Source organism: Muscardinus avellanarius, assembly GCF_963383645.1.
Source record: "Muscardinus avellanarius genome assembly, chromosome: 9".
NCBI lineage: Eukaryota > Metazoa > Chordata > Mammalia > Rodentia > Gliridae > Muscardinus > Muscardinus avellanarius.
Window position 1 is genome coordinate 94,221,779 of NC_137795.1, and position 23,273 is coordinate 94,245,051.

The 23,273-nt window shown below is 48.5% G+C and overlaps 1 protein-coding gene across 1 annotated transcript; it reads right to left on the bottom strand.

Moving 5' to 3' along the window:
• Nucleotides 1-1,576: 1,576 nt before the first annotated feature.
• Nucleotides 1,577-15,348, bottom strand: LOC308266845 (aldose reductase-related protein 2-like; the record flags this gene model as incomplete). The annotated part of the gene is made up of 10 exons (XM_080701234.1): nt 1,577-1,619; nt 2,888-2,976; nt 4,100-4,183; nt 5,037-5,118; nt 5,539-5,645; nt 6,404-6,526; nt 8,765-8,842; nt 9,960-10,076; nt 11,434-11,601; nt 15,283-15,348. The coding sequence occupies 10 exons, from the start codon at nt 15,346-15,348 to the stop codon at nt 1,577-1,579; spliced, it is 957 nt and encodes a 318-aa protein (XP_080557360.1).
• Between the last annotated feature and the right edge of the window lie 7,925 nt (nt 15,349-23,273).

Here is a 23,273-nt window from a genome sequence, read left to right on the forward strand (position 1 = left end):
CTGAAATCCTAAGAGGGAGAGGCAGAAGGCAGGAGTCACCAGGAGCCGGAGGCTGCCACTGCCCCTGAGGATGGAGGGCAGAGGAGGAAGTGGTGTTTCCTAATCCAAGAAGCTGCAGCATCCGGCAGGAAACAGAATCAAGGTAGACGCTGCCGGGCAAGAGCGGGGACCACAGGGGAATTATTAATTTCTTTTGGAGAAAGAAAGTGAAGGTACCTGGATTTCTCCTTCCTCCAGAATCTCCTGACAGTGCCTGCAGCTGAGCAAACCCAAGGGAAGCCATCTGACTAGGGGGCCTGGAGGTGTACAGGTAGACCTCCCCCTCCAACCTCAGGCAGAATAAGGAAGGGCAGGGCAGGAAATCCATGCAGAGCTCTCAGGCACAGACCAACAGCGGATGAAGTGACTCAGATTTAGGATGGGCATTAACTCTGGGGAGGGAGTCAAGAGTGGGGGTGGGAGAAGTACAGCTTGACCTCAACCAATGGCCATGTTGATAACGGGGTGTGGCTTAGTAGTAGAGCTCTGGCTTGGCAAGCATGAGGCCCTGGGTTTAATTCCCAGCACTCAAGCTGCAACTTTTTTTTTTTTTTAAAGAATTAGAAAATTTTAAGCTGGGTACAGTGGTACATTCTTGTAATCCTAGTATGTGGGGAGGCTAGACAGAAGGATCCCATGTTAGAGGCCAGCCTCAGCAACTTAGGGAGACCCTTGGGAACTTAGTGAGCCCGTTTCAAAATAAAAAAAAAAAAACATAAAAGGGCTGGAGGTGTAGCTCAAATGAAAAATGCCCCTGGGTTCGATTCAGTGCCAAGAAAAAATTTACCTGAAGCAAATGTAGCAGCTATTAGCATCTGCTAAATTTGGAAGTGAGGAGCCTTATGCTGTGTTCTTTTCTGTACATTTCTATGTAACTGGAATATTTCACAAGATAAAATGCCATAGGAAAGACATGAGAGTTGCAGATGACGAGCAATGGTCAGTGTTTCTCTTGTTCAGACTCACTCCTTCCCACCCACCCCAGGGACGCCTCCCTCTCTCCCAAGGAGAGCGGCGCCAGTGGATTCCACTCTCTACCCACTGGCCTTACCCGGGCGTGAGGGCATTCACGGTGAAGTGGGAGGGCAAGGACCGGGAGGGGCAGAGAGAGGGCAGGGCCAGGCCAGGGGAGACTGGGGGGAGAGGGAGCCATCACCTGGGGCTCTGCAGCGCCTGCCCTGCCTTGAAACTGGCTCAGCCACTTCCTACCCGGTGGTCTAGAGCACAGGCTTCCTGAATTCACCTGGATGCAGAGCACTTCCAACTGTCACACAGAACAAACTCTCAGGAAGGCTGGTTGCCATTGTCATGTTTTATTCTTTTAATCTCTCATCCTCAAGGTTACAGAGTTCCTGGTGTTTGACAAATATTTGATCAGATCAAATCAGGGGGAAAAGCCTGTAAAACCTTGCCTAGATAGAGTACACAAGGCCAGCCCGGCAGGACTTCAGACAAGCCTGGCTGCAGCAGGGCTCCAGGGAGTGCTCCTCTTCGCCTCCATGTAGAGAGAGTCGGCCAGGCCATCTCAGGAGGAGACTCAGTATTCGGCATTGAAGGGATACTCAGGCAAGTGCGACTGTCTGCAGAAAGCAGAGGGACAAGCATAGAGAGCGCCCCACGGCAGCAGCAGACAGCCTCCTCCCTGCTGCCCTCTGCCACTGCTGGTGCTCTCAGCCTCTCCCCACCAAGCCTACTGAGAACCAAGCAGGGCTCGGCCTGGGCCTTCAGATTGCAGGAGGCTCTTGAGAAAGGCAGGCAGGCCGCTGCAAAAGGCCACAGTAGCCTGGAGAGCCTCAGAGACACTGTTCATCCTCACATCCCCAGGGAATGGCGTCAGAATCACACCTGGTGGTGTGATGGGATTTAAATGAGGTAATAACACAGGCAAGGAGCCTAGGATCGCTGGCACCGTCTAAGCTAATATTGAGTGGCTGTTTATTCTAAGTAGTATTATCATCCTTACTTTGCCAAAGATTCTGGACATATTGAGTCAACAGAAACCAACTTGACAAGTTGCAAAACTTACCCAAAGCCACAAAGATAATTAGTAAGTAGTAGAGGTGTTACCAGTGGATTAGAAGCCAGGGAAAGCCAGGCATGGTGGTCCCTGCTTCTAATCTCAGTACTTGGAAGACTGACACAGGAGGATTGCAGGTTCAAGGCCAGCCTCAGCAACTTAGTGAGGTACTGCTCCCAAGTAAAAATATACAACAGAGCTGGGGTGTGGCTCGGTGGTAGAATGCCCCTGGGTTCAATCCCTGGCACCACAACATATTCATTGATTAATTAATTAAGCCTCAGCAACTCAGAAGCTAGAGAAATTACTTCTGCACCCACTAAGCCATGTCTCCATGGACAGGTGCAGCTCTCCATTTGCCTCGAGGATGACTGCTGGGCATCCAAACAGGCCTCGGACCAAACCCCTAATTTCCTCCCCCTCGGGGCAACTCCAATCTTGGGTTGCTCAGGCAAAAGTAAAACAAAAGCACAAAACCTCAGAGCCATCTTTGGTTCCCAGTATATTAGTAAGTTTGATTGGCTCTGTTTTCCCGACATGTCCAGAATCCATGACTCCTCATCTCCTCCATCACCCAAGGTCCACTCGTGGTCGTCTCCCCTGGGTATCATGATGGCCTTCCTCGGGTCTCGGGATGCAGAAGTCAGTGCAGGTCTCTTAAAGCCCAAACACACACACACACACACACACACACACACACACACACGCATGCACACACACAGAAAATAGTTCTAGAAACCAAGACATCACACCTGCCTCCAGTCCTTACAACTAACCCTGTAACATCTTAGAAAACTTGATGATTCTCCTAGTTGTGTCTGTGCGACTTACCCGGACAGGAGACTGAGAGTGAGACTCCAGTTTGTGTTTAAGCTGAGCAAGGCTGCCATATCCTCCTTACTCAACTTGAAGTCGAAGACCTGGAAAAGTGAGAGTCCAAAATAGCCTCGGCCAAAAAGTTCCTGGTGGGATTGGAGGTCCCTGGATATTCTAGCGAGGAGAAAGTTCAAAGCCACAGCACAAACTGGTCACAGAACTTTCTCTCATTGTATCCACTAGACACATTTGTTCTCTAAATTAGAACTATACAGAAATTGCAGAAATTATATATATATATATATTTATTATTATTATTATTATTATTATTATTATTATTTGTTTGGCAGTATTGGGGTTGGAACCCAGGGTCATTCTACCTCTGAGGTAAACGCCCAGTTCGATTTTTTATTCTTAATTTTGAAACAGGGTCTCACTGAGTTGCAAAGGGCCTCAATAAGTAGCTGAGGCTGGCTGTGAACCGGGATCCTCTTGTCTCAGCTTCCCAAATGCTGGGATTACAAACGTGCGCCACCACATCCGGCTAAGACTGCAGTAGGCATAGGGCTTTGTCTTCCAAAAGGAGGAACATTAGGCTGGTAGGCTCGAGACCTCAGTCATGTTCCTGGTTCCTGGGGTCTTTCCAGAAGGAGAGGTCTTTGAGCACAGCCCAGACCTCCTCTGTGGCTAAGAGGAGGGCGTTAGGCCAGTAAAGTCTGCTCTTGTGTTTGTTCCTGTCCCAACTGCTTGAGAGCCACCAAGAATCACCTCAGGGACATGAGAACAGCCGTGCTCAGGTCTCAGGGGGCTTCGCAGGTCTCTGCTCCAGCACAGCCTTGGCCTGTGGGGCCGTTCATCTTAGACCTACTGAGGCCAATTCCCAGGCCTAAGACTTGAGAAGGTAGCCAGGCATGGAGGCACAGGCCTATGATCACAGTACTTGGGAGACTCTGGCAGGAGGATCGCAGGTTCGAGGCCAGACTCAGCAAATTAGCAAGGCCCTCAGCAATCTTACAAGACACTATTAAAATTTAAAACGTCCGGGGGTATATCTTGGAAGGAGAAGGCCCCTGGATTCAATCCAATACCTAAATAAATAAATAAATAAATAGTTGAGAATGATAGGAAGAGGGCAGGACCCACCAGTAATACTGGAAGAGGATGAGAAACCAGTGGGAGAGTCCCCTGCCCTCTCTCCACGAGGACCAATGACCAGCCTGGGCTTACCTGGAAGTTCTCGACGATGCGCGCCGGGGTCACCGACTTGGGGATCACGACCACATTTCTCTCAATGTGGAACCGGATCAGAACCTGCGCAGAAAGGGGACCTCAAGTCTCCATGATCTCCAGGGACCCTTCCAGTGTCCAGTGACAGGACACTGAGAGCTCAGCAGCTGGCTGTGGCCTCAGCTGCAGCAGCTAATAGTGACGGAGCATTTAACCGTGAGCCCCTTTCCCGTCCTCCTCCTGTCTCCCTGGCCAGCAGCAACCTGGGCTTTCCTGGTCCAGGACGGAGGACGGTGGCTTGGGGTCATGAGGCTGCGATGAGGACAGATGGCCTCTGACCCCAAAGGCACCTTTGGTGGCTCAGCTAGAGGGTGGTGCAGAGAGCTGCCAGCGGCTGTCTTTGCGGTAGAGCTGGATCTGAAAGGTCCCCAGGGTGTAGCCCCTGCTGGGCGCCCTACTTGGAGGTGGCAGAAACTTTACTGGAAGAAGTAGGTCAGTGGGGGAATGCCTTGAGGGCATGTTTTGCCTTCAATTTCAGTCTCTGTCTCTCCTTCCCATCTGCCAGAAGCTTGCTCTACCCTGCCCGCCCCACCCATGCCCAAATCCACTAGTCCAAGTGGCCATGGACTGGAACGTTAACACTCAGAACCAAGACCAACCTTTCTCCCTGCAGGTTGATTTACTCATGTACTTTGTCACAGCCTTGTTTCATGGAAACCCACTGTGGTTCCTGAAGGCCTCACAGACTCCAAAGGAAGTGCTTTAGGAGGTTTTATCCTGTATTATTTTTCCCCTCCAGTGTGTCAATGAAGACAACACAGGCATGAAACACAAGACTGGAAGAATGGATTGTCAAATAAAACACAGAGAGAGAGAGAGAGAGAGAGAGAGAGAGAGAGAGAGAGAGAGAGAGAGAGAGAGCGCGCGCACACTGTACCTGGCCCGGGGTTTTTTTGTACTTTGCAGCAATCTCCTTAACCTTGGGTTCCTCCAGGAGTTCAGGGTCCTCTGACTTGGCCCTAAGGGCAGAGAGATGGCTAGTGTGAATAATCACCATGGTTACTATGAGCATCACTCCAAGGACAGACTGAAGGGGGACACCACAGCCTTCTCCATCTGTGAGATGGGCAGGAAGACAGGGAAGTGTTTCGCTGTTCTCAGGGCCCATCCACGGGCTCCGGGCCCCAGCACCTTGCAAAGGCGGGTCCAGCATGGAGTGGCTGAACTCAGGTATTCAAAGAGGGTCAGGCAGGCTGCTGATTTGTTCTTATTTTCATTTTTATTCCCCCAGTGTAATCCCATTTAAGTGTGCCAAAATACTGCCTTAACAACATGGTTTACTTTCTGGTATCTTTCAGATTCATACTAAACGTAACCAGCTTATAAAAATAATATTTTTAAGGGTATTAAGAGAAAGACCCGCCACTCAGGAGCCTCACCCCGGTCTACCCGGAGAGCCCAGGGGGCTGTAGGCAGTGACAACGATGTTCTTGGACTGGCAGTACTCGATCAGCTTCTTCTGGCTGTGGTATGGGTGACACTCGATCTGCAAGTGGGAACGATCTCATTATGAGGGAGTCGTCCTGTTTTGTTTTGTTTGAGTGGCTCATGGGGACTTCTACACACAAAAAGACCATCAGTAAAACAGTGCCCAGTGGAGGGACTGGTTAAAGCGGACCAGGAGATTCATCCTCACCTCTCCCAAAACACTCTGATTATCAACCCCTGAGATGAAATTCAGTACATAGCATTGAGCTTGCCCCCAAATTATAAAAAGTAATAGTGCAGCAGATAGTCGTGGTACATGCCTATAATCCCAGTATTTTGGAGGTTAAGACAGGAGGACCTCAGGTTTGAAGCCCATCTCAGCAAATTAGTGAGACTTTCAGCATCCTAGCGAGACCCTGGCTTTTGTTTTGTTTGGTTTGGTTTTTACAGTACTGGGGATGGATCCCAGGGACATTCTACCTGAGAGCTACCTGCCTCCAGACCTACTTTTTATTCTTTATTTTGAAACCGGGCCTCACTGAGTTGCAAAGGGCCTCACTAAGTAGCTGAGGCTGTCCTTGAACCGTGATCCTTCTGTCTCAGTCTCCCAAATGCTGGGATTACAAGCGTGCACCACCATGCCTGGTGTGAGACCCTGTTTTAAAATTTAAAAAAAGTAAAAGGGGCTGGAAGTGCAGCTTGGAAATATCCATCTTCAGTGAGTTCAATCCCTATTACCACACACACACACACACACACACACACACACACACACACGAATAGAACAAGACCTGTTCATTAAACAGAATTGGTTACCTGATTAACCATTGGTTTATGTTTCAGTCCTGGCTTGTTCAAGATCCTCTCAATCTGCAAATGGTTGAAGTTGGAGACACCGAGGGCCTTTACCAGCCCCTCGTCCACCAGCTCCTCCATGACCTGCCATAGAAAAAGAAATACCTTTTGTGAAAAACTAGAGGAACCATGTGGATGCTGGTTTGATTTAGTCCTCCCCTGAGTTAGGAGAAACAAATAATTAAAACAAAATCCAGGCAGTATGGTTAGCTAAAATATTAAAAGAAATTTTTTTTTCTGAATGTGATAGCGCACATCTGAAATCCTAGTACTTGTGGGAGGTTCTGTTTCAAAATAACAAAACAAAAAATAACATAGAAATGTGTGTGTAGCTCAAAGGTAGAATTCCCCTGGATTCAATACTTAGTTTTTAGAAAATAATAATACAGAACTGTCATCAGAGCTAGAGCAAAATATAATGTGGAAAGAACATTAGACATGTAATCTTCACACGTGTCAATGAATTATTACTAAGCTATTTAGCAGGTCATGTTCTACAGGGTAATGTATATGTCAGAGCCAACCTATCCAGTTAATGTATACCATTCAACACAAAAATGATTGCTGAAATTTTAAGCTACCTTTTAAGCCTTTCCATAAATTTCATTTTGAGACCATGCACCTAAACCATTATATTGTCATTAAATTATCAGTCCCGAATTTTTCTCTGAAAAGATGCGGTTCATGGCAGGAAAAGAAATAGGTTTTTTTTTTTATAGTTAAGTACTGGGATTTAAGTTGCTTTTTCTGGCTACTATTTTGCTATTAGCAAAGAAAAAATATCTTTTATAGGAGATTCAGACTTAGTCACTTTATTTAGTGACTATATCAAACAAGTATTTAGACTATGTAGTAGGGTAATGCCTGGTGTGGTCATTAAAGCAAATCTAAAAAAATAGCCCGCATATTTAAACTTGTAGTGGAACCCTCTCTCCTCGAGTGTGTGGGCCTAACCAGCTCACAGCTAATAAATTCGTGAGTGTTGTCACATGGTGTATAGACTTATATTTACTTATATAAAAGAAGGTGTGGATACGTATGACAAGTTGGTACCATCCTAAGATATCCCTAAGATTATATGATTTACTTCTATAGATAGTCTCATGCTCACGAACACAGGGGCATTCTACCTCCAAACCATACTCCCAGTCCTATTTTATTCTTCATTTTAAAACAAGGTCTCACTATGTTACTGAGAGTCATTACTTGCTGAGGCTGCGCCTGGCTCTGATGATCGATTTTCTGTTCCTTATTCTTTCCCTTGGATATCATGTCAGTTCTGTTATCTAAGTTTGTTACTGCTAACCGGCAGCAAGACGAGTTCAAGTTCAGAGCAGCAAGAATGCTGTGTGTGCTCATGGCTAAAACTTTTAAATAATTTACTCATATCAATTCCAAGCTCTTTGGGAAAGATGGGGCCACTATATTTTGAAGTAGAAAAATCACAATCAAACTCAGGACAATTAATTCTCGGAGTCGTTCTGTCCCTCTTCATTCATGACCTGTTCATTTGCTTAGTTCTCCATGAGCATTTGCAAGAGGAGCCTAGGTTTATGAAACACATCACCAGGAAAACGTCCATGCCTGCATTCCAATTTGAACAGGAATCATGGGAGTCAGGTCGTTATTTAACCTCAGAAGCAGGGCTCTCGTGCTTCCTGACAGTTAGAAATCTATTCACCGTGTGCCAAGCACTGGGTTAAAGACCACTGCGGTGGAACTCATGAGTCAGACAGGCCTGGGCCCTGGGTCCAAAGCCACGCGCTTGCCATGCATAACAAGTCACCAGCTTTTCTAGGTCTTAGATTTAAATCTGTAAATGGGCCAAGTAACACTCCCTAATAGGGCTGGTAATTAAACAGGCTCTGTGATTAAAGTTTCTGAAATGTTGACCGTCTTAATCTTTACCATATCCTTAAAGATCTGTTATTAATGTGCATCATAATATTTTTAAATGAAGAGACTGAGGCTTAAAAGAGTTAAATAATGTACCCCAGGTTACTTGGCTAATACTTGTAAACCAAGACCAAAGCACCTGTTCCAAGTTCCTCCCCCTGGGTTCAGAACAGCACGTGCATCACCCTGATGTCATGGGGTGCATTACATTTCTCTTCTCATTTGAGGATTCGCTCTTAGCTCTGAACATGTAAATGGTGTCAGATGGACCCCACATCCAAAGCCGACGAGGAAGGAGGAAGAAGAGCTGGAGAACGCAGTGTTAATAGGCACAAGGCACATGGGCGCCTTCACACCAGGGGGGGTCTCATGGCTGACAGAAGGGAAGTTTTCTCTCCCAGCACACTTAGAGAAACCAGAACCTACCTCCCAGGCATCCAGGAACGTCCATTTGCTGATGAGGAAATTGCCTTTCTCATCGGTGGGGAATAAGCCCTTCTCTGGCTGGAAAGGAGAACAAAAAGCTTAACTAGAATCTGCACATAGGTATTTCTTTCTCTTAAACAAAATCCAGGCCCGATTCATACTAACTACCCACATTGGCACACTGTGGCTTTCAAGCTCTGAAGACATGGTAGACATTAATTTTTTAGAAAATCTCTATATTAACTATGCTACCTTTTATTTTAGTTTTTTGGTTTTTTTAAAGGGGTGCTGGGGATTGAAGCCAGAGGCATTCTACCTCTGAGCTATATATACTCCTGTCCTTTTTCTTTTTTTTTTTTTAATTTCCAAAATAGTGTCCTGATAACTTTTTGAGGCTCTGGCTAAATTACTGAGGTTGCTTTCAACTCTGTGATCCTCCTGTCTCAGCCCTCCAAATACTGGGGTTACAGGTGTGTGATACCACACCCAGCTATGCTATGTAAATCTTTATATTTTAGAATCTGCTGAATTGATTTTAAATCCATGAAGCCATCCTTATCACTGTGGATATTAAGCTCATATACTCAGACCCCATATAAACTTGGGGCAAGCTTTAATTTCAAAGTCACTAGACAAGGGTTAGATCTCAAGGGTGTGGGTTTCTGGGAAAGATATTAATCAACTTTTATTTTTATAACTTCTAGAAGCCTGGAGTTGGGCATGATGCCCCATCATGGTACGATGCTCCATTGTGGCCCTCGCTAATCATGAGGGAGAGGCTGGGAGTTCTTGGGAGCAGGCAGGAGCTGAGCCTCCGCCATAAAATATTGTTTCTGCAGTGAGGAATGGCTTTCTGACAATATCACTAAGCTTGGGCCTTTCTCCAAGATGCCACGCCCAGGGTGTGCTTTGCTTACCTGAAGGGGTGAACCCTGATATAATGGTAGACGATAATGCCCTAAGAGTTACCTTGGGCATGAAATCAAGCAAAGGTAACATGTCGCAGCTTCTGCGAGCCAGCAGATCTCATAGTTTCTCGCAGACTCAAGCACAAGGAAACCTAAGCAACACGCCACCTCTGTGGCCCCGAGTAGCCTTAGCCCCCCTCCCCATCAGCGCCCTCCTGTGTGCACAAGAACTCCTGCTGCAGCCCCACACACACACACATGCCGCCCTGCGCGGCAGCAGCTCAAACCTGAAATCCCTGCGGCCAGTGAATCAGGTAGAGGTCCAGGTAGTCCAGTTTCAGGTCCTTGAGGGTCTTCTGAAAGGCTTCCTTCAGGTACTTCCTCTCGAAGAAGGTGCACCAGAGCTGGGAGAACAACAGCGAGGCGTCGGGATGGAGAGGAGGACTGGCCCGCTGCACCGGTCCTCTCTCCTCGCCCTTCACCCCGCGCAGCTGCTGCGCTACTAGGACCCGACCACAGGCTGTTCCACCAGGTCAGGGAGACACTCCATCCAGGGTGCAGCCGGGCTCTCAGGAGCCCATCGTACTTCTTAAGTGTTCAGGGAAGTTGTTGTTGTTATTATTATTATTATTATTATTAATTATTATTATTATTTGGTGGTACTGGGGATGGAACCCAGGGGCTTTTCTACTTCCAGGCTATACTCCCAGACCTATTTTCTACTTTATTTGAAAAGAGGGTCTCACTAAGTTGCTAAGAGCCTCACTAAGTAGCTGAGGTTGCTTCAAACCTGTGCAATCCTCCTGTCTCAGCCTCCCAAGCGCGGGGATTACAAGTGCGCGCCACGGTGCCTGGCAAGTTAGTTGATTTTTTAAAACATGCTTAGCATTCTGTTGATTTCTGTGTATGCATGTGTGTCTTACTGGAGATTGATCTCAGGGACCTTCTACCTCTGAGCTACACTCCCAGCCCTTTTTGTTTGTTTTGAAACAGGGTCTTGCTGGGGTGCTGAGAGCTTGCTAAATTGCTGAGGCTGGCCTCCAACCTGCAATCCTCTTGTCTAAGCCTTTCATTACTGTGATTACAGGCTTGTGCCACCACACTTGGTTTTTAACTCAAATAAATTCTTATTAAGTAATTATTAAAAAATAAATAAATTAAATTAAAAAGAAACCCATATAAGATAATAAAAATGTTCCCACTCTTTCCCAAAATACCCCTCACTGAGATTCTCAGAGTCATCACCACTGAGACCACCATGCTGAACAGAAGGCTTCAGGGTCCACCTCTGACAGCATGGGAAGGTGGATCCCACTAGCTGGAAACAGGGACCAAGGGTGGCTCGTTGGAGCCTCTCTACTGTATGCAAGCCAGCTTCAAGGAAGAGGGCCTATGCAGCATCCTCCACATACCAACACTGGTGTGGAGGCTTGATATGTGGGCAGTACTGGGGCTCAAACCCAGGCTGCTCTAACACCAACCTACACCCAGCCCTTCTCGTCTCCTATTCTGAGACGGGGTTTGCCCCTTTGCTCAGATGGCCATGAACTTGCGATCTTCCTGCCTCGGCCTCCCGAGTCTCTGGGATTCGAGGTGCGCACCACTGAGCCCGGCCTGCTGTGGCTGTGTGTGTGCAGTGATGTCAGAGGCAGAGAAGAAGAGGCCGGGGCAAATGCAGGTGCGTAGGGAAGGCTGGTGGAGTCCTTGGTGCTGACCACATCTGGTGCGGAAGCCCAGACTCCCCCGCACGGCCCCGCGTACCTTGCTGACGATGAACAGGTCCTCCCTCTTCACAACCTTCTCTCGGATCTTCTCCTGGATGGCTTCTCCCACCTCATTCTCGTTCTCGTAGGCATAGGCACAGTCTATATGGCGGTATCCTGCATCAATGGCCGCCTTCACGGCCTCCTTGACTTTGTTGGGGGGAGACTGAAAGGTGACAGGAAAGCCCATCAGACACTTTACCCCACGGCTCCAACAGTGGGCTGGGCACGGCCCGCTTCCTCCAAACCAAGACCTCACTGGGTCTCAGTTGCCACAGCACATCTGGGAAGAAATTGTACTTTTTTTTTCATGATAGTGGCACTGAGGATTGAACCCAGGGGCATTCTATCCCTGTCCTATACCCGCTGACTGCTTTTATTTTATTTATTTTTTTGGTTTGGAAAGAGGATTTCACAAAGTTGCCGAGTCTTGCTACATTGCTGAGGCTGGCCTTGAACCTGAGATCCTCCTGTCCCTCCCTCATAAGTATTGAAAAATGTACTTTGGAAAACCTTTCAAGAGAATAGAAAAGAATGAGTTAATTTAGATTAGGAGCTCGTGTACTATTCTAGGTAAAAGTCAACTCTCAGCTGGTCACAGTGGTGCTTGCTTGTAACACCAGAGAGTCAGGGGGCTGAGGGAGGAGGGTTGCAAGTTTCCGGCCAGCCAGGGTAATTTAGCAAGATCCTATCTCAAAATAAAATCATAAGAAGGGCTGGAGTTGTAGCTCAGGGGTATAGTGCCCCTGTGCTTAATTTTCAGTATTAATTTTTTCTTAAAAATAGCAATTAACTTCTAATCCAGATAATTTTTTCCTTATATTAGGGATTGAGCTCAGAGGCATTCTAATTCTGGGCTACACCCTAGCCCTTTGTATTTTGAAACAGTCTCACTAAATTGCTGAAGGTCTAGGTTGCTGAGGCTGGTCTTAAACCTGGGATACTTGGGGCTCAGCCTCCCAAATAGTGAAATTATAGGAATGCTATGCTGGACCAAGATAATCCAGGTAAATTTTTTTTTTTTTTTTTTTTCGGTACTGAGGATGGAACCCAGGGGCATTCTACTTCCAAGCTACACCTCCAGTCCTATTTTTTTATTCTTTTATTTTGAAACAGGGTCTCACTGAGTTGCAAAGGGCCTCACTAAGTAGTAGCTGAGGCTGTCCTTGACCTGCGATCCTCCTGTCTCAGCCTCCCAAATGTGGGATTACAAGCATGCAGCACCATGTCCGGCTCAGGTAAATCTTTTTTTGGGGGGGAGTGTATTGCGGATGGAACTCAGGGGGCGTTCTACCTCTGAGCTACAACCCCTAGGTCTATTTTTTTTATTCTTAATTTTGAAACAGGGTCTCACTGAGTTGCAAAGGGCCTCGCTAAGTAGTAGCTGACGCTGTCCTTGAACCATGATCCGTCCTGTCTCAGCCTCCTGAATGCTGGGGTTACAAGTGTGCACCACCATGCCCGGCTCTTTCAGGGAAATCTTGATGTGTCTACAGGGCTGGGAGTGACAGAGGTTTGTTTTTTTTTTTTTTTTTTTGCTTCTGGGGATTGAACCTAGGGACATTCTACCTTTGAGCTATAATACCAGTACTTTTTTCTTTAATATATATTATTTTTGACTTGGAAACAGGATGGCGATAATTTGCAAAGGCTGGCCTGGAACTTGCTATCTTTCTGTCTCAGTCTTCCAACTACTAGGATTACAGGTGTGAGCCACTATGTCTGGTCTGAAAAATTTTTATTGTGGTACTGGGATTGAACCAGGGGCACCTAACATAGAGAGACACCTCAAACTCTTTTTATATATTTTAAATGTTGAGATAGGGTCTCATTAAGTCACCCAGGCTGGCCTTGAAATTGCAATCCTCCTGCCTCTGCATCCCAAGTCCCAGGGATTACAGGTATTTGACATTGCACCTGGGATCCCAATGCATATTCTAAAAACCAGATCAAATACTAGATTGTGAAGTAACTCAGAGGGATTTCAGATCCCATTTGATGGTACAGAGCAGGGAATCGTCCAAGCTGTCTCACATACTGGGGACATGCTCATGAAAAGATTCCTCCATCTGTCTCTGTCTGGCCTGCAGGATAGGACTAATAGCCTCCCATCCCCACCCCTGCCTCAAGAGGTCCTTGTGTTGGTTACTTACCACATGAATGCAAATTTTAACACATTACCTGACACCTAGCCTCAGTAGGGCAACCATTAGATTATTTCAGAAATATAATGCAATGTATTGCAAACCATTATATTGTTTCAGAAAAAGGAGACATAGAAAAAATTCTAAGAATAGACTTTCTTTTTGACCCCCAGCAAAAGAAAAAAGAAGAGCACTAGAAGTACCCTATGGGGTCCGGCGTGGTGGCGCAGGTTTATAATCCCCGCGCTTGGGAGGCAGAGACAGGAGGATCCCGCAGGTTTGAAGCCAGCTGCTCGCGATAGCTTAGGAGACCCTGTTTCCAAATAAAAATGTAAAAATAGGTCTGGGAGTGTAGCCCAGAGGTAGAAGGGCTTCCAGGAACCCCAGTACCACAACCACCAAAAAAAAAAGTACCATATGGGCTCACCAGCCTGCTGCACGAGGCACGGGGATGTGCCTTATGGTGCTCTGGTAGCTGCTCTAGCCAGGCCAGGGCTGAACTCCTCACCCCAGCCCAGGCTCTCTGTGGTCCCAGTGCCCCTCAGACCTCCACATGCCTGGGGGCCACGTGGGGATCTTGAAAAAGTGCAGATTCAGTGTCACAGGGCAGGTCCGACACTCTGAGTTTCTAACAAACCCCCGGGCCACATGGACGCTGCAGGGCTCAGTGCCATACCATAGCAGAACAGATAAATGATTCAGAGCAAATGGGGATAAGTGGCCCAGAACTAAGGAGGTTTGGAGGGAAAAGGCTGCTAAAGTGACACGGCGACCCCTGCCTGTCATCCCTGTGACCCAGGAGGCTAAAGGAACAGGATCTCAAGTTTGAGGCCAGCCTGAGCAATTAATGAGAACCTGTCTCAAATTTTTAAAATGCCTGTGTTTGGGCACAGTCATTCGAGTACTTGGGACAGGGGGGGTTGTAGTTGTGAGGCCAACCTCAGCAACTTAGTGAGATTCTATTTCAAAATAAAAATAAAATTAAAAAAGTAAATTAATTAAAAAGGGCTGAGGAAATAGCTCAGAGATAGAATGCCCCCTGGATAAAAAGGAAAAAAAAAAAAAAAGAAAGAAAGAAAAACGAAAAGCTGGCCATGTAGCTTAGTATACTGGGTTCAGTTCCCAGTGCCACAAAAATAAAAGTAAAAGTAAAAAAGGAAGCCAGGCGTGGTAATCCATCCCTGCATTCTCAAGTAAGTAGGAGGTGGCGACAGCCAATCACAGGGTCAAGAGGGCCTCATCAATGTAATGGGGCCCTTAATAACTTGGTAATAATGTTTCAAAATAAAAAAATAAAATAAGGCTGGATATAGCTCAGAGACAGAATGATCCTGTGTTCAATTCCCAGTGAGACACACACACACACACACACACACACACACACACACACACACACAAAATAAAAGTAAACAAAAATTAAAGAAGCAGACTGCTAGGAGAGCAGCTGCCTTTTTTTTTTTTTTTTTTTTTTTTTTTTTAAGTCTCATGCCCGCTTGAATCTTGGTGACTTCTAGCAAAGCACCTTCCTGCGAGAAAAGCTAGCCTTGGAGCTTTGTAGCCTGCATCAGCACTGAGAAAGCAAAGCAGTTCAAGTTCTGCTGTAGGGCTGCATCACCTCTCCAGCCCCAGCCTGACTAAAGGCAGAAAGGAGAAAATGCCCAACAACGCAGGAAGAAAGCTGGCGTCCACGAGTTCAGATTTACCTTCCAGGTGCCCAGGCCCACAATGGGCATCTTGGCTTTGTTGCTGAGCTGCACAAAGGTGGCCATGGCTGGTGCAGATGCAGTCAAGCCGGCGGGAGCTGTCCTGAGCCTGGTGAAGGGGTGTCTTATGTCCCTGCTGAGGAGGCTGGCTCTGGCTGCAGGGGAGGGGCCAGCGCCCAGCCCAGCCCAGCCCTGTCCTGCAACAGGAAGTCTCTTTCAGTCTTTTGTAAGCTGCATTACAGAGAATGGACGTGAGCAGAAAAACCTCTGGCCAGTTTCCCTGCTGGGAAATGTATGAATGACTTTGTGAGCGACACGTAGGGGGCTGTCAACCTAACACCCGCGAAAGCTTCTTCAATGAGTAATAGGTTTATCTGGGACCTGACATTACAGATATACAGTCTTTTGAGTAAACCAAGTGGGTGTTTAAGGTTGAGGACAAGGAAAGTTTTCAAAGGCAAAATGAGGAAGATTAAAACATTATCTTGAGTTAATAATCCTTGGGTACACGCATCAAAAACAGTAATTACTCAGTCCCAGACTAAATACACAGCTGGTGGGCAGTTGTCCTTGCAGAAGTATCTCTTTATGCAAAGTTTCGATGCCGTTTTTGCGCAGCCGTGGATATGGCAGGCTCTGGGGAAGGCTCTTGTCATCAGGGATATGACTATGGGATCTTCTCCTTCATAAACTCCTGGCTACCTTTATTAAGTGTGGTTAGGGCTTGGCACAAGCAGCTTTGATTCTGACAGCTTTTGCAGGTTTTTCTAAATTTTTTCCTTTGGCTAGTCTCCTAAAAGGAAAGTAAAATGGTGTATGGATTTTAACTTGCACCTATCTAGTTGCTCTGAGACGGTAAAAGAATTTCTCTCCCAGAGAATAAAAATTAATCCATTTATCATTCAGACAGGATTTTTTTTCTTTTTCTTTTTCTTTTTCTTTTTTTTTTTTTGTATTTAGTTTTTAACTCAGGGGCATTCTACCTTCATGCTACAGCCCCAGTCCTATTTTCTTCTTTTTAAAAAATTTCCTATTTTAAAACAGGTTCTCAGGAGGTTGATGATAGTTTCACTACTTGCTGAGGCTGCCCTCAAATCTGCAATCTGTCACAGCCTCCCAATTGCTGGAATTACAAGCTTGTGTCTCCAAGTCCATTTTCAGACAGAAATTTTCTATGCTAATATTATTTATGTATTTGGGATTTGGGGCTTTGAACAATGGGCTTCCTCAATGTGTTTATAATAAAGTTGAAAAATTCTTATGCCTACCTTAAAAACAAAAAAAAATTTGTGATTTTATAAAATGTTGGGTGTGGTGGTGCATGCCTGCAATCTCAGTACTTGGGAGGCTGAGACCGGAGATGGCAGGTTCAAGGCCATCTTCAGCAATTTACCCTTCAGCAAGATACCCATAAACTCAGCCAGACCCTGTTTCAAAATAAAAAGGAATTAGGATAGATGGGTATGGTGGCACAAGCCTGTAATTCCAATATTTCTGAGGCCAGCCTCAGAAATTTAGCAAAACCTTCAGCAATTTAGAGATACTCTATTTCAAAATGAAAAATAAAGTAGGGCTGGGGTGTAGCTCAATGGTACAATATCTCTCGGCTCAATCCTCAGTATCCTCCCTCAATAAAAAAGCTTTATACTCACTATGGAAAATGTGAAAAATGTACAAGATTGCAAATGTAGTAATATAAGTCACCTTTATTCACATGACTCAAAATGACATTGATGAGTGCTATTTTATCCAGCCTTTCTTCTGCATATACATGTATGTTGTTGTTGTTATTATTGTTGTTGTTGTTGTTGTGGTGGTGGTGGTACTGGGGATTGAACCCAGGGGAATTCTACCTCCAAGATACAATCCCTGCTCAATTTTATTTTTATTTTGAAACAGGGCTTTGCTAGGTTGATGAAATTCTTACTGTTGCTGAGGCTGTTCTCAAACCTGTGATCCTCCTGTCTTAGCCTCCCAAGAACTGGGATTACAGGCATGACCACCACTACAGGCTATGCATGTTATTTTTAATATCCTGCATATTTACTTTTATTTATTTATTTATTTTTATTTTTTTATTAATTTATTTTTTAAATTGGTGCATTGTAGTCATATATCAATCACATTGGAGTACAAGACTTGAGAGGATACACAAGCACACATCATCCAATTAGCCCTCCTTCAGCCCCCATCCCATTCCCTCCCCCTCCCTCCATCGCACGCTTCCTTGGTGATTTACTTTGATACATTTGTTTATGTACCTCCTGCGTTTTAAAGAGGCTCCGTCCTCCAGTATTACATACCCTCTGATTGGTCACATTAGTTGCTTCACTATAGGGCCCTTTCTATAGCTCAACCTCTTCCTGTTGCCCTTTTCCTCCTAGTTATTGCTGATTAAGAGAAGCGTCTGATTTATATTTTCTGTGATATTTCTCTGTGCATGCTGCGTTGCAAGTACCGATCCCACTCTTGATGGTCCCAGTAGTGGCCTGGCTACTCAGTGGACTGATCCAGACCTCACTGGCTCAAGCAGCGGCCTTGCCTCATGGGAGGCCCCAGGTCTAGTCTCACTGGCCCCTGCACCGGTCTAACCCCTAAGCTGGCTTCGGTCCTGGCCTTGGAGGTCGCAGGAGTGGCCTTGCCTCACGGCAGGCTCCGGTGCCGGCCTCGCTGGCCCCAGCATCGGCCTCACCCCTCGGCAGGCTCCAATCCCGGGCTCGGAGGCCCCAGCACTGGCCATGTCTCACGGCAGGCTCCGAAGCTGGCCTCGCCTCACGGCAGGCTCTGATGCCGGCCTTGCTGGCCCCAGCACAGGTCTAGCCCTTCGGCAGGTTGTTATCCTGGCCTCGGAAGCCCCAGTACAGGCCTTGCCTCACGGCAGGCTCCGATGCCGGCCTTGCTGGCCCAGCATCGGCCTCACCCCTCGGCAGGTTCCAATCCCGGGCTCGGGGGCCCCAGTACCAGCCTTGCCTAATGGCAGGCTCCGGTGCCGGCCTCGCTCGTCCCAGCACCGGCCTAACCCCTCGGCCAGCTCTGATATTGGCCTCGGAGGTCCCAGCACCGGCCATGCCTCACGGCAGGCTGCGATGCCGGCCTCACTGGCTCCAGCACCGGCCTAACCCCTCAGCAGGCGCTTATCCTGGCCTCGTAGACCCCAGCACTGGTCATACCTCACGGCAGGCTCCGATGCCGGCCTCACTGGCCCCAGCACCGGCCTAACCCCTCGGCAGGCTCTTATCCTGGCCTCGGAACCCCAGTACCGGCCTTGCCTCAAGGCAGGCTCCGATGCCAGCCTCACTGGCCCCAGCACCGGCCTAACCCCTCGGCAGGCTCCGATCCTGGCCTCGGAGACCCCAGCACTGGTCATGCCTCACGGCAGGCTCCGATGCCGGCCTCGCTGGCCCCAGCACCGGCCTAACCCCTCGGCAGGCTCTTATCCTGGCCTCGAGGCCCCAGTACCGGCCTTGCCTCACGGCAGGCTCCGATGCTGGCCTCACTGGCCCCAGCACCGGCCTAACCCCTCGGCAGGCTCCGATCCTGGCCTCGGAGACCCTAGCACTGGTCATGCCTCACGGCAGGCTCCGATGCCGGCCTCGCTGGCCCCAGCACCGGCCTAACCCCTCGGCAGTCTCCCATCCCAGCCTTGGAGGCCCCAGCACTGGTCATGCCTCACAGCAGGCTCCGATGCCGGCCTCACTGGCCCCAGCACCGGCCTAACCCCTTAACAGGCTCTTATCCTGGCCTCGAGGCCCCAGTACCGGCCTTGCCTCACGGCAGGCTCCGATGCCGGCCTCACTGGCCCCAGCACCGGCCTAACCCCTCGGCAGGCTCTTATCCTGGCCTCGGAGGCCTCAGCACTGGTCATGCCTCAAGGCAGGCTCCGATGCCGGCCTCGTTGGCCCCAGCACCGGCCTAACCCCTCGGCAGGCTCTTATCCTGGCCTCGGAGGCCCCAGTATTGGCCTTGCCTCATGGCAGGCTCTGATGCCGGCCTCGCTGGCCCCAGCACCGGCCTAACCCCTCGGCAGGCTCTTATCCTGGCCTCGGAGGCCCCAGTACCGGCCTTGCCTCAGAGCAGGCTCCGATGCCAGCCTCACTGGCCCCAGCACTGGCCTAACCCCTTGGCAGGCTCTTATCCCGGCCTCAGAGACCCCAGCACTGGTCATGCCTCACGGCAGGCTCCGATGCCGGCCTCGCTGGCCCCAGCACCGGCCTAACCCCTCGGCAGGCTCCGATCCCGGCCTTGGAGGCCCCAGCACTGGTCATGCCTCACAGCAGGCTCCGATGCCGGCCTCGCTGGCCCTGGCACCGGCCTAACCCCTCGGCAGGCTCTTATCCTGGCCTCGGAGGCCTCAGTACCGGCCTTGCCTCAAGGCAGGCTCCGATGCCGGCCTCGCTGGCCCCAGCACCGGCCTAACCCCTCGGCAGGCTCTTATCCTGGCCTCGGAGGCCCCAGTACCGGCCTTGCCTCACGGCAAGCTCCGATGCTGGCCTCGCTGGCCCCAGCACCGGCCCAACCCCTCAGCAAGTTCCGGACCCGACCTCGGAGGCCCTAGCATAAGCTTTGCCTCATGGCAGGCTCCAATGCCGGCCTCGCTGGCCCCAGCATCGGTCTAACCCCTCTGCAGGTTCCAATCTCGCCCATGGAGGCCTCAGTAGTGGCCTTGCCTCACAGCAAGCTCCGATGATGGCCACTGGCCCCGGTGCCCGCCTAACCCCTCAGCAGGTTCCGATCACTGTCTCTGTGGTTATTATTTCAAAGGTTCCAGGTGTAATGTATCAGATCTCTGCCTCCCCTGAGTATTGGCCACTGCCATTGCCACTGCCTCCACCGTTTCAAATCCTTCCCAGGCTCTTTTTCCACTCTGAATGTTGTCCAGTGTTCCTAAGCATGCGTGATGGTAGCATTCGACATTTGGTGTAATTTCTCCAAAAGAATAAAGTTGGTAAGATCCGGTTTCTGCTTTTCCTGAATACAAGTCTCTACCACCATCGCGGAGAACTCTTTCAACACCGCATTTCTCCTTGGTCTCCGCTAAACTCTCTCCTTAAATGTGATGTCTGAGATTCTTAACAATATAGAGAAATAGCAGTCCTCTTTCACGGCGAATTTTTCCATAAGTTCCAGTGCATTTAGATAAGTTTTGTCTGCATCTCCAGTGTCCTGGCATCCATAACGGCTTTCTTATCTCCTCTCCAATATTTTTCTTTATCTTTTTCTGTTCTGGGCCCGGTTTCTCCAGGGGTCTGGCGTGCTACTCGCAGTTAGGCCCGGGGCCCAGAGTCCCGCGACCCGGGCCCCAGCTGGCGTGCCCCGCAACCCCCGCCCAGAACCCAGCATCTTACTGGGCCTGGTTTCTCCAGGGGTCTGGCGTGCTATACGCGCAGTTCGGCCGGGGCCCAGAGTCCCGCGACCCGGGCCCCAGCTGGCGTGCCCCGCGCTTGACCCCCGCCCAGATCCCAGCGTCTTACTGGGCCTGGTTTCTCCAGGGGTCTGGGGTGCTACGCGCAGTTCGGCCGGGGCCCAGAATCTTGCGACCCGGGCCCCAGCTGGCGTGCACCGCGTGCGACCCCCCTGCATATTTACTTTTTTTTTTTTTTTTTTTTGGTGGTACTGGGGTTCCTGGAAGCCCTTGTACCTCCGGGCTACACTCCCAGACCTATTTTTATTTGGAAACAGGGTCTCCTAAGCCAGCGCGCGGGGCTGGCTTCGAACCTGCGCGATCCTCCTGTTTCTGCCTCCCAAGCGCGGGGATTACAAGCGTGCGCCACCACGCCCGGCAGCATATTTACTTTTAAATGAACTTTTTTGTACATTTCTTTAAAAACTTTGCTTTTATTCTTTCCGTCTTAATGATTATAAAAGATTGCTTTATGATCAATCTTTCTGCCACTCCTCCTTCCCTTGGCTGGTTTCTAGTTGGTTTCTATTATAAGCAAACAATTATTCAGGATGTGTGTGGGCGCTGTGAGGTCTGGCCAGAGGGGACCCAGAAGAAAGAAGCCCAAGAACTGCAGGAAAGAAAGTGAAAGGCCCCCTGACCATTACCTGCCCTGAGATGACTCTCGGGGACTCTCTCATGGTCAGCCCCCCACCCACCCCAGGCTTTACCCCAAATAAAGCCTGTCTGGTCCCTCTGTTGAGCCGTGTTTCTTTCGTCCCTGTATCCTCCAACATTCTGATGCCGAAACTTGGAAAGGTGTCTCGTGCCTGGCAGGTGAAACCTTGCCAGCTGGTCACCCTTTAGTGAACCAGCACCACCCCCCTCCCCCACCTTCTTTCCTTCTTCCATGAGGTTTAGACCAGAAAGCAATTTTGATGATCCCAGATCCAATCGCCAATACCAACTAGATTCATTTTTGGGTAAGTTTTGCCTCCATCCACCTCTTGTAAGTACCCAAGGGGTTCTGAGATTCCCGTCACCATCAGCCCTGAGGTGTCCCCCACCAGGTTTCTGCACCGCCACAGGCTCTGGAAGCCCCCTCCCCTTCAGGTTCTCACCACCTAGCTCTGACATCCCTCTGCTTGGGTCTCCGGCACCTCCACAGGCTTTGGGAGCCCCTTACCACTGAACCAGGGTCGCCCTCACCACCACAGGTCCTGGGCCACCCCTCCACCAAAAGAAAAGTTTCTGAATCTGGCTTTCTGTTTTTAGCCCTTCCCATCTGTTTAGTGAGTGGCCGTGGGGACTCCGCTGAGGTAAATTGATGAGGCTGGCTTTGAAACTGCAATCCTCTTTTCTCAGTCTCTCAACTACTAGGATTATAGGCATGAGCCACTATGCCCGACAAGTGTTTTCTTTCTTTCTTTCTTTCTTTCTTTCTTTCTTTCTTTCTTTCTCTCTCTCTCTCTCTCTCTCTCTCTCTTTCTTTCTTTCTTTCTTTCTTCTTTCCTTCCTTTCTCTCTCTCTCTCTCTCTCTCTCTCTCTCTCTCTCTCTCTCTTTCTCTCTCTTTGCCAGTACTGGGGATGGAACCCAGGGGCGTTCTATCATTGAGCTACACCTCCAGCCCTATTTTTTTATTCTTTATTTTGAAACAAGATCTCACTGAGTTGCAAAGGGCCTCACTCAATAGCCGAGGCTGTCCAGGAACCAGGATCCTTCTGTCTCAGCCTCCCAAAGACTGGGATTACAAGTGTGTACCACCACACCCAGCTAAGTATTTTCTTTAAAAATGCAGAAACAGAACAAGTTAATGAATTGAGAAAATAAGAAATCACAATTTCTTCTTGTTTATTTTATTGGTACTGCAAATTGAACCCACAGGCATTCTACCTTGAAGCTATATAGTGCCAGTCCTTTTCAGAAAGTCTTTATTCTGAAAAAGGGTCTCACTAAGTGGCTGAGGCTGGTCTCAAACCCGAGCCCCTCATTTCTCAGCCTCCCAAGTCCTGGGATTAAAGGAGTGCACCACCAAACCCACTTACCTCAACTCTTCCTAAAGGATTAGTATTTCCACATCCACCCTAATAAATCCCTTCTCCTACTTGTCTTGCAGATTCTAAAGCCCCGGAAGAGACTTTGAACACCTTAAGTTCACTGCTTCTTGGCAACTATTTGGAGCTGGTCCTAAATGCCTGATTTCTTGATCTCATTTTCTTAATTTTTGCCTTGGTTCTCAGAGTGAAAAGGGTGTCAGGAAAAGAGATCTTTCTACTCCTTCTTTCTTCTCTTTGATTCCAGCACTCAGGGTGTAGCTTCTGTCTTTCAGCTTTGCTTGATTTATCTATAAACAAACAGGTAATGTTCCTAGGCAAAAAATCCTAGTTTCGTAACTTAATTCTATTCTAAGGCAGACAATCCTAACATTTTATAGCTTAATTCTCTTCTACCAGTAAGCTGGCAAGCAAGCACTTAGTCAAGGATTTAAAGCACTTGTTTCATCATGATTATCAGCCGTGCAACATCATCCATTATGAGTTCACCAATGGAAAACTGCATGTTCATAGCTGCAAGGGCCCTGATGAGCTAATGGGGTTGCTTTTCCTCCTG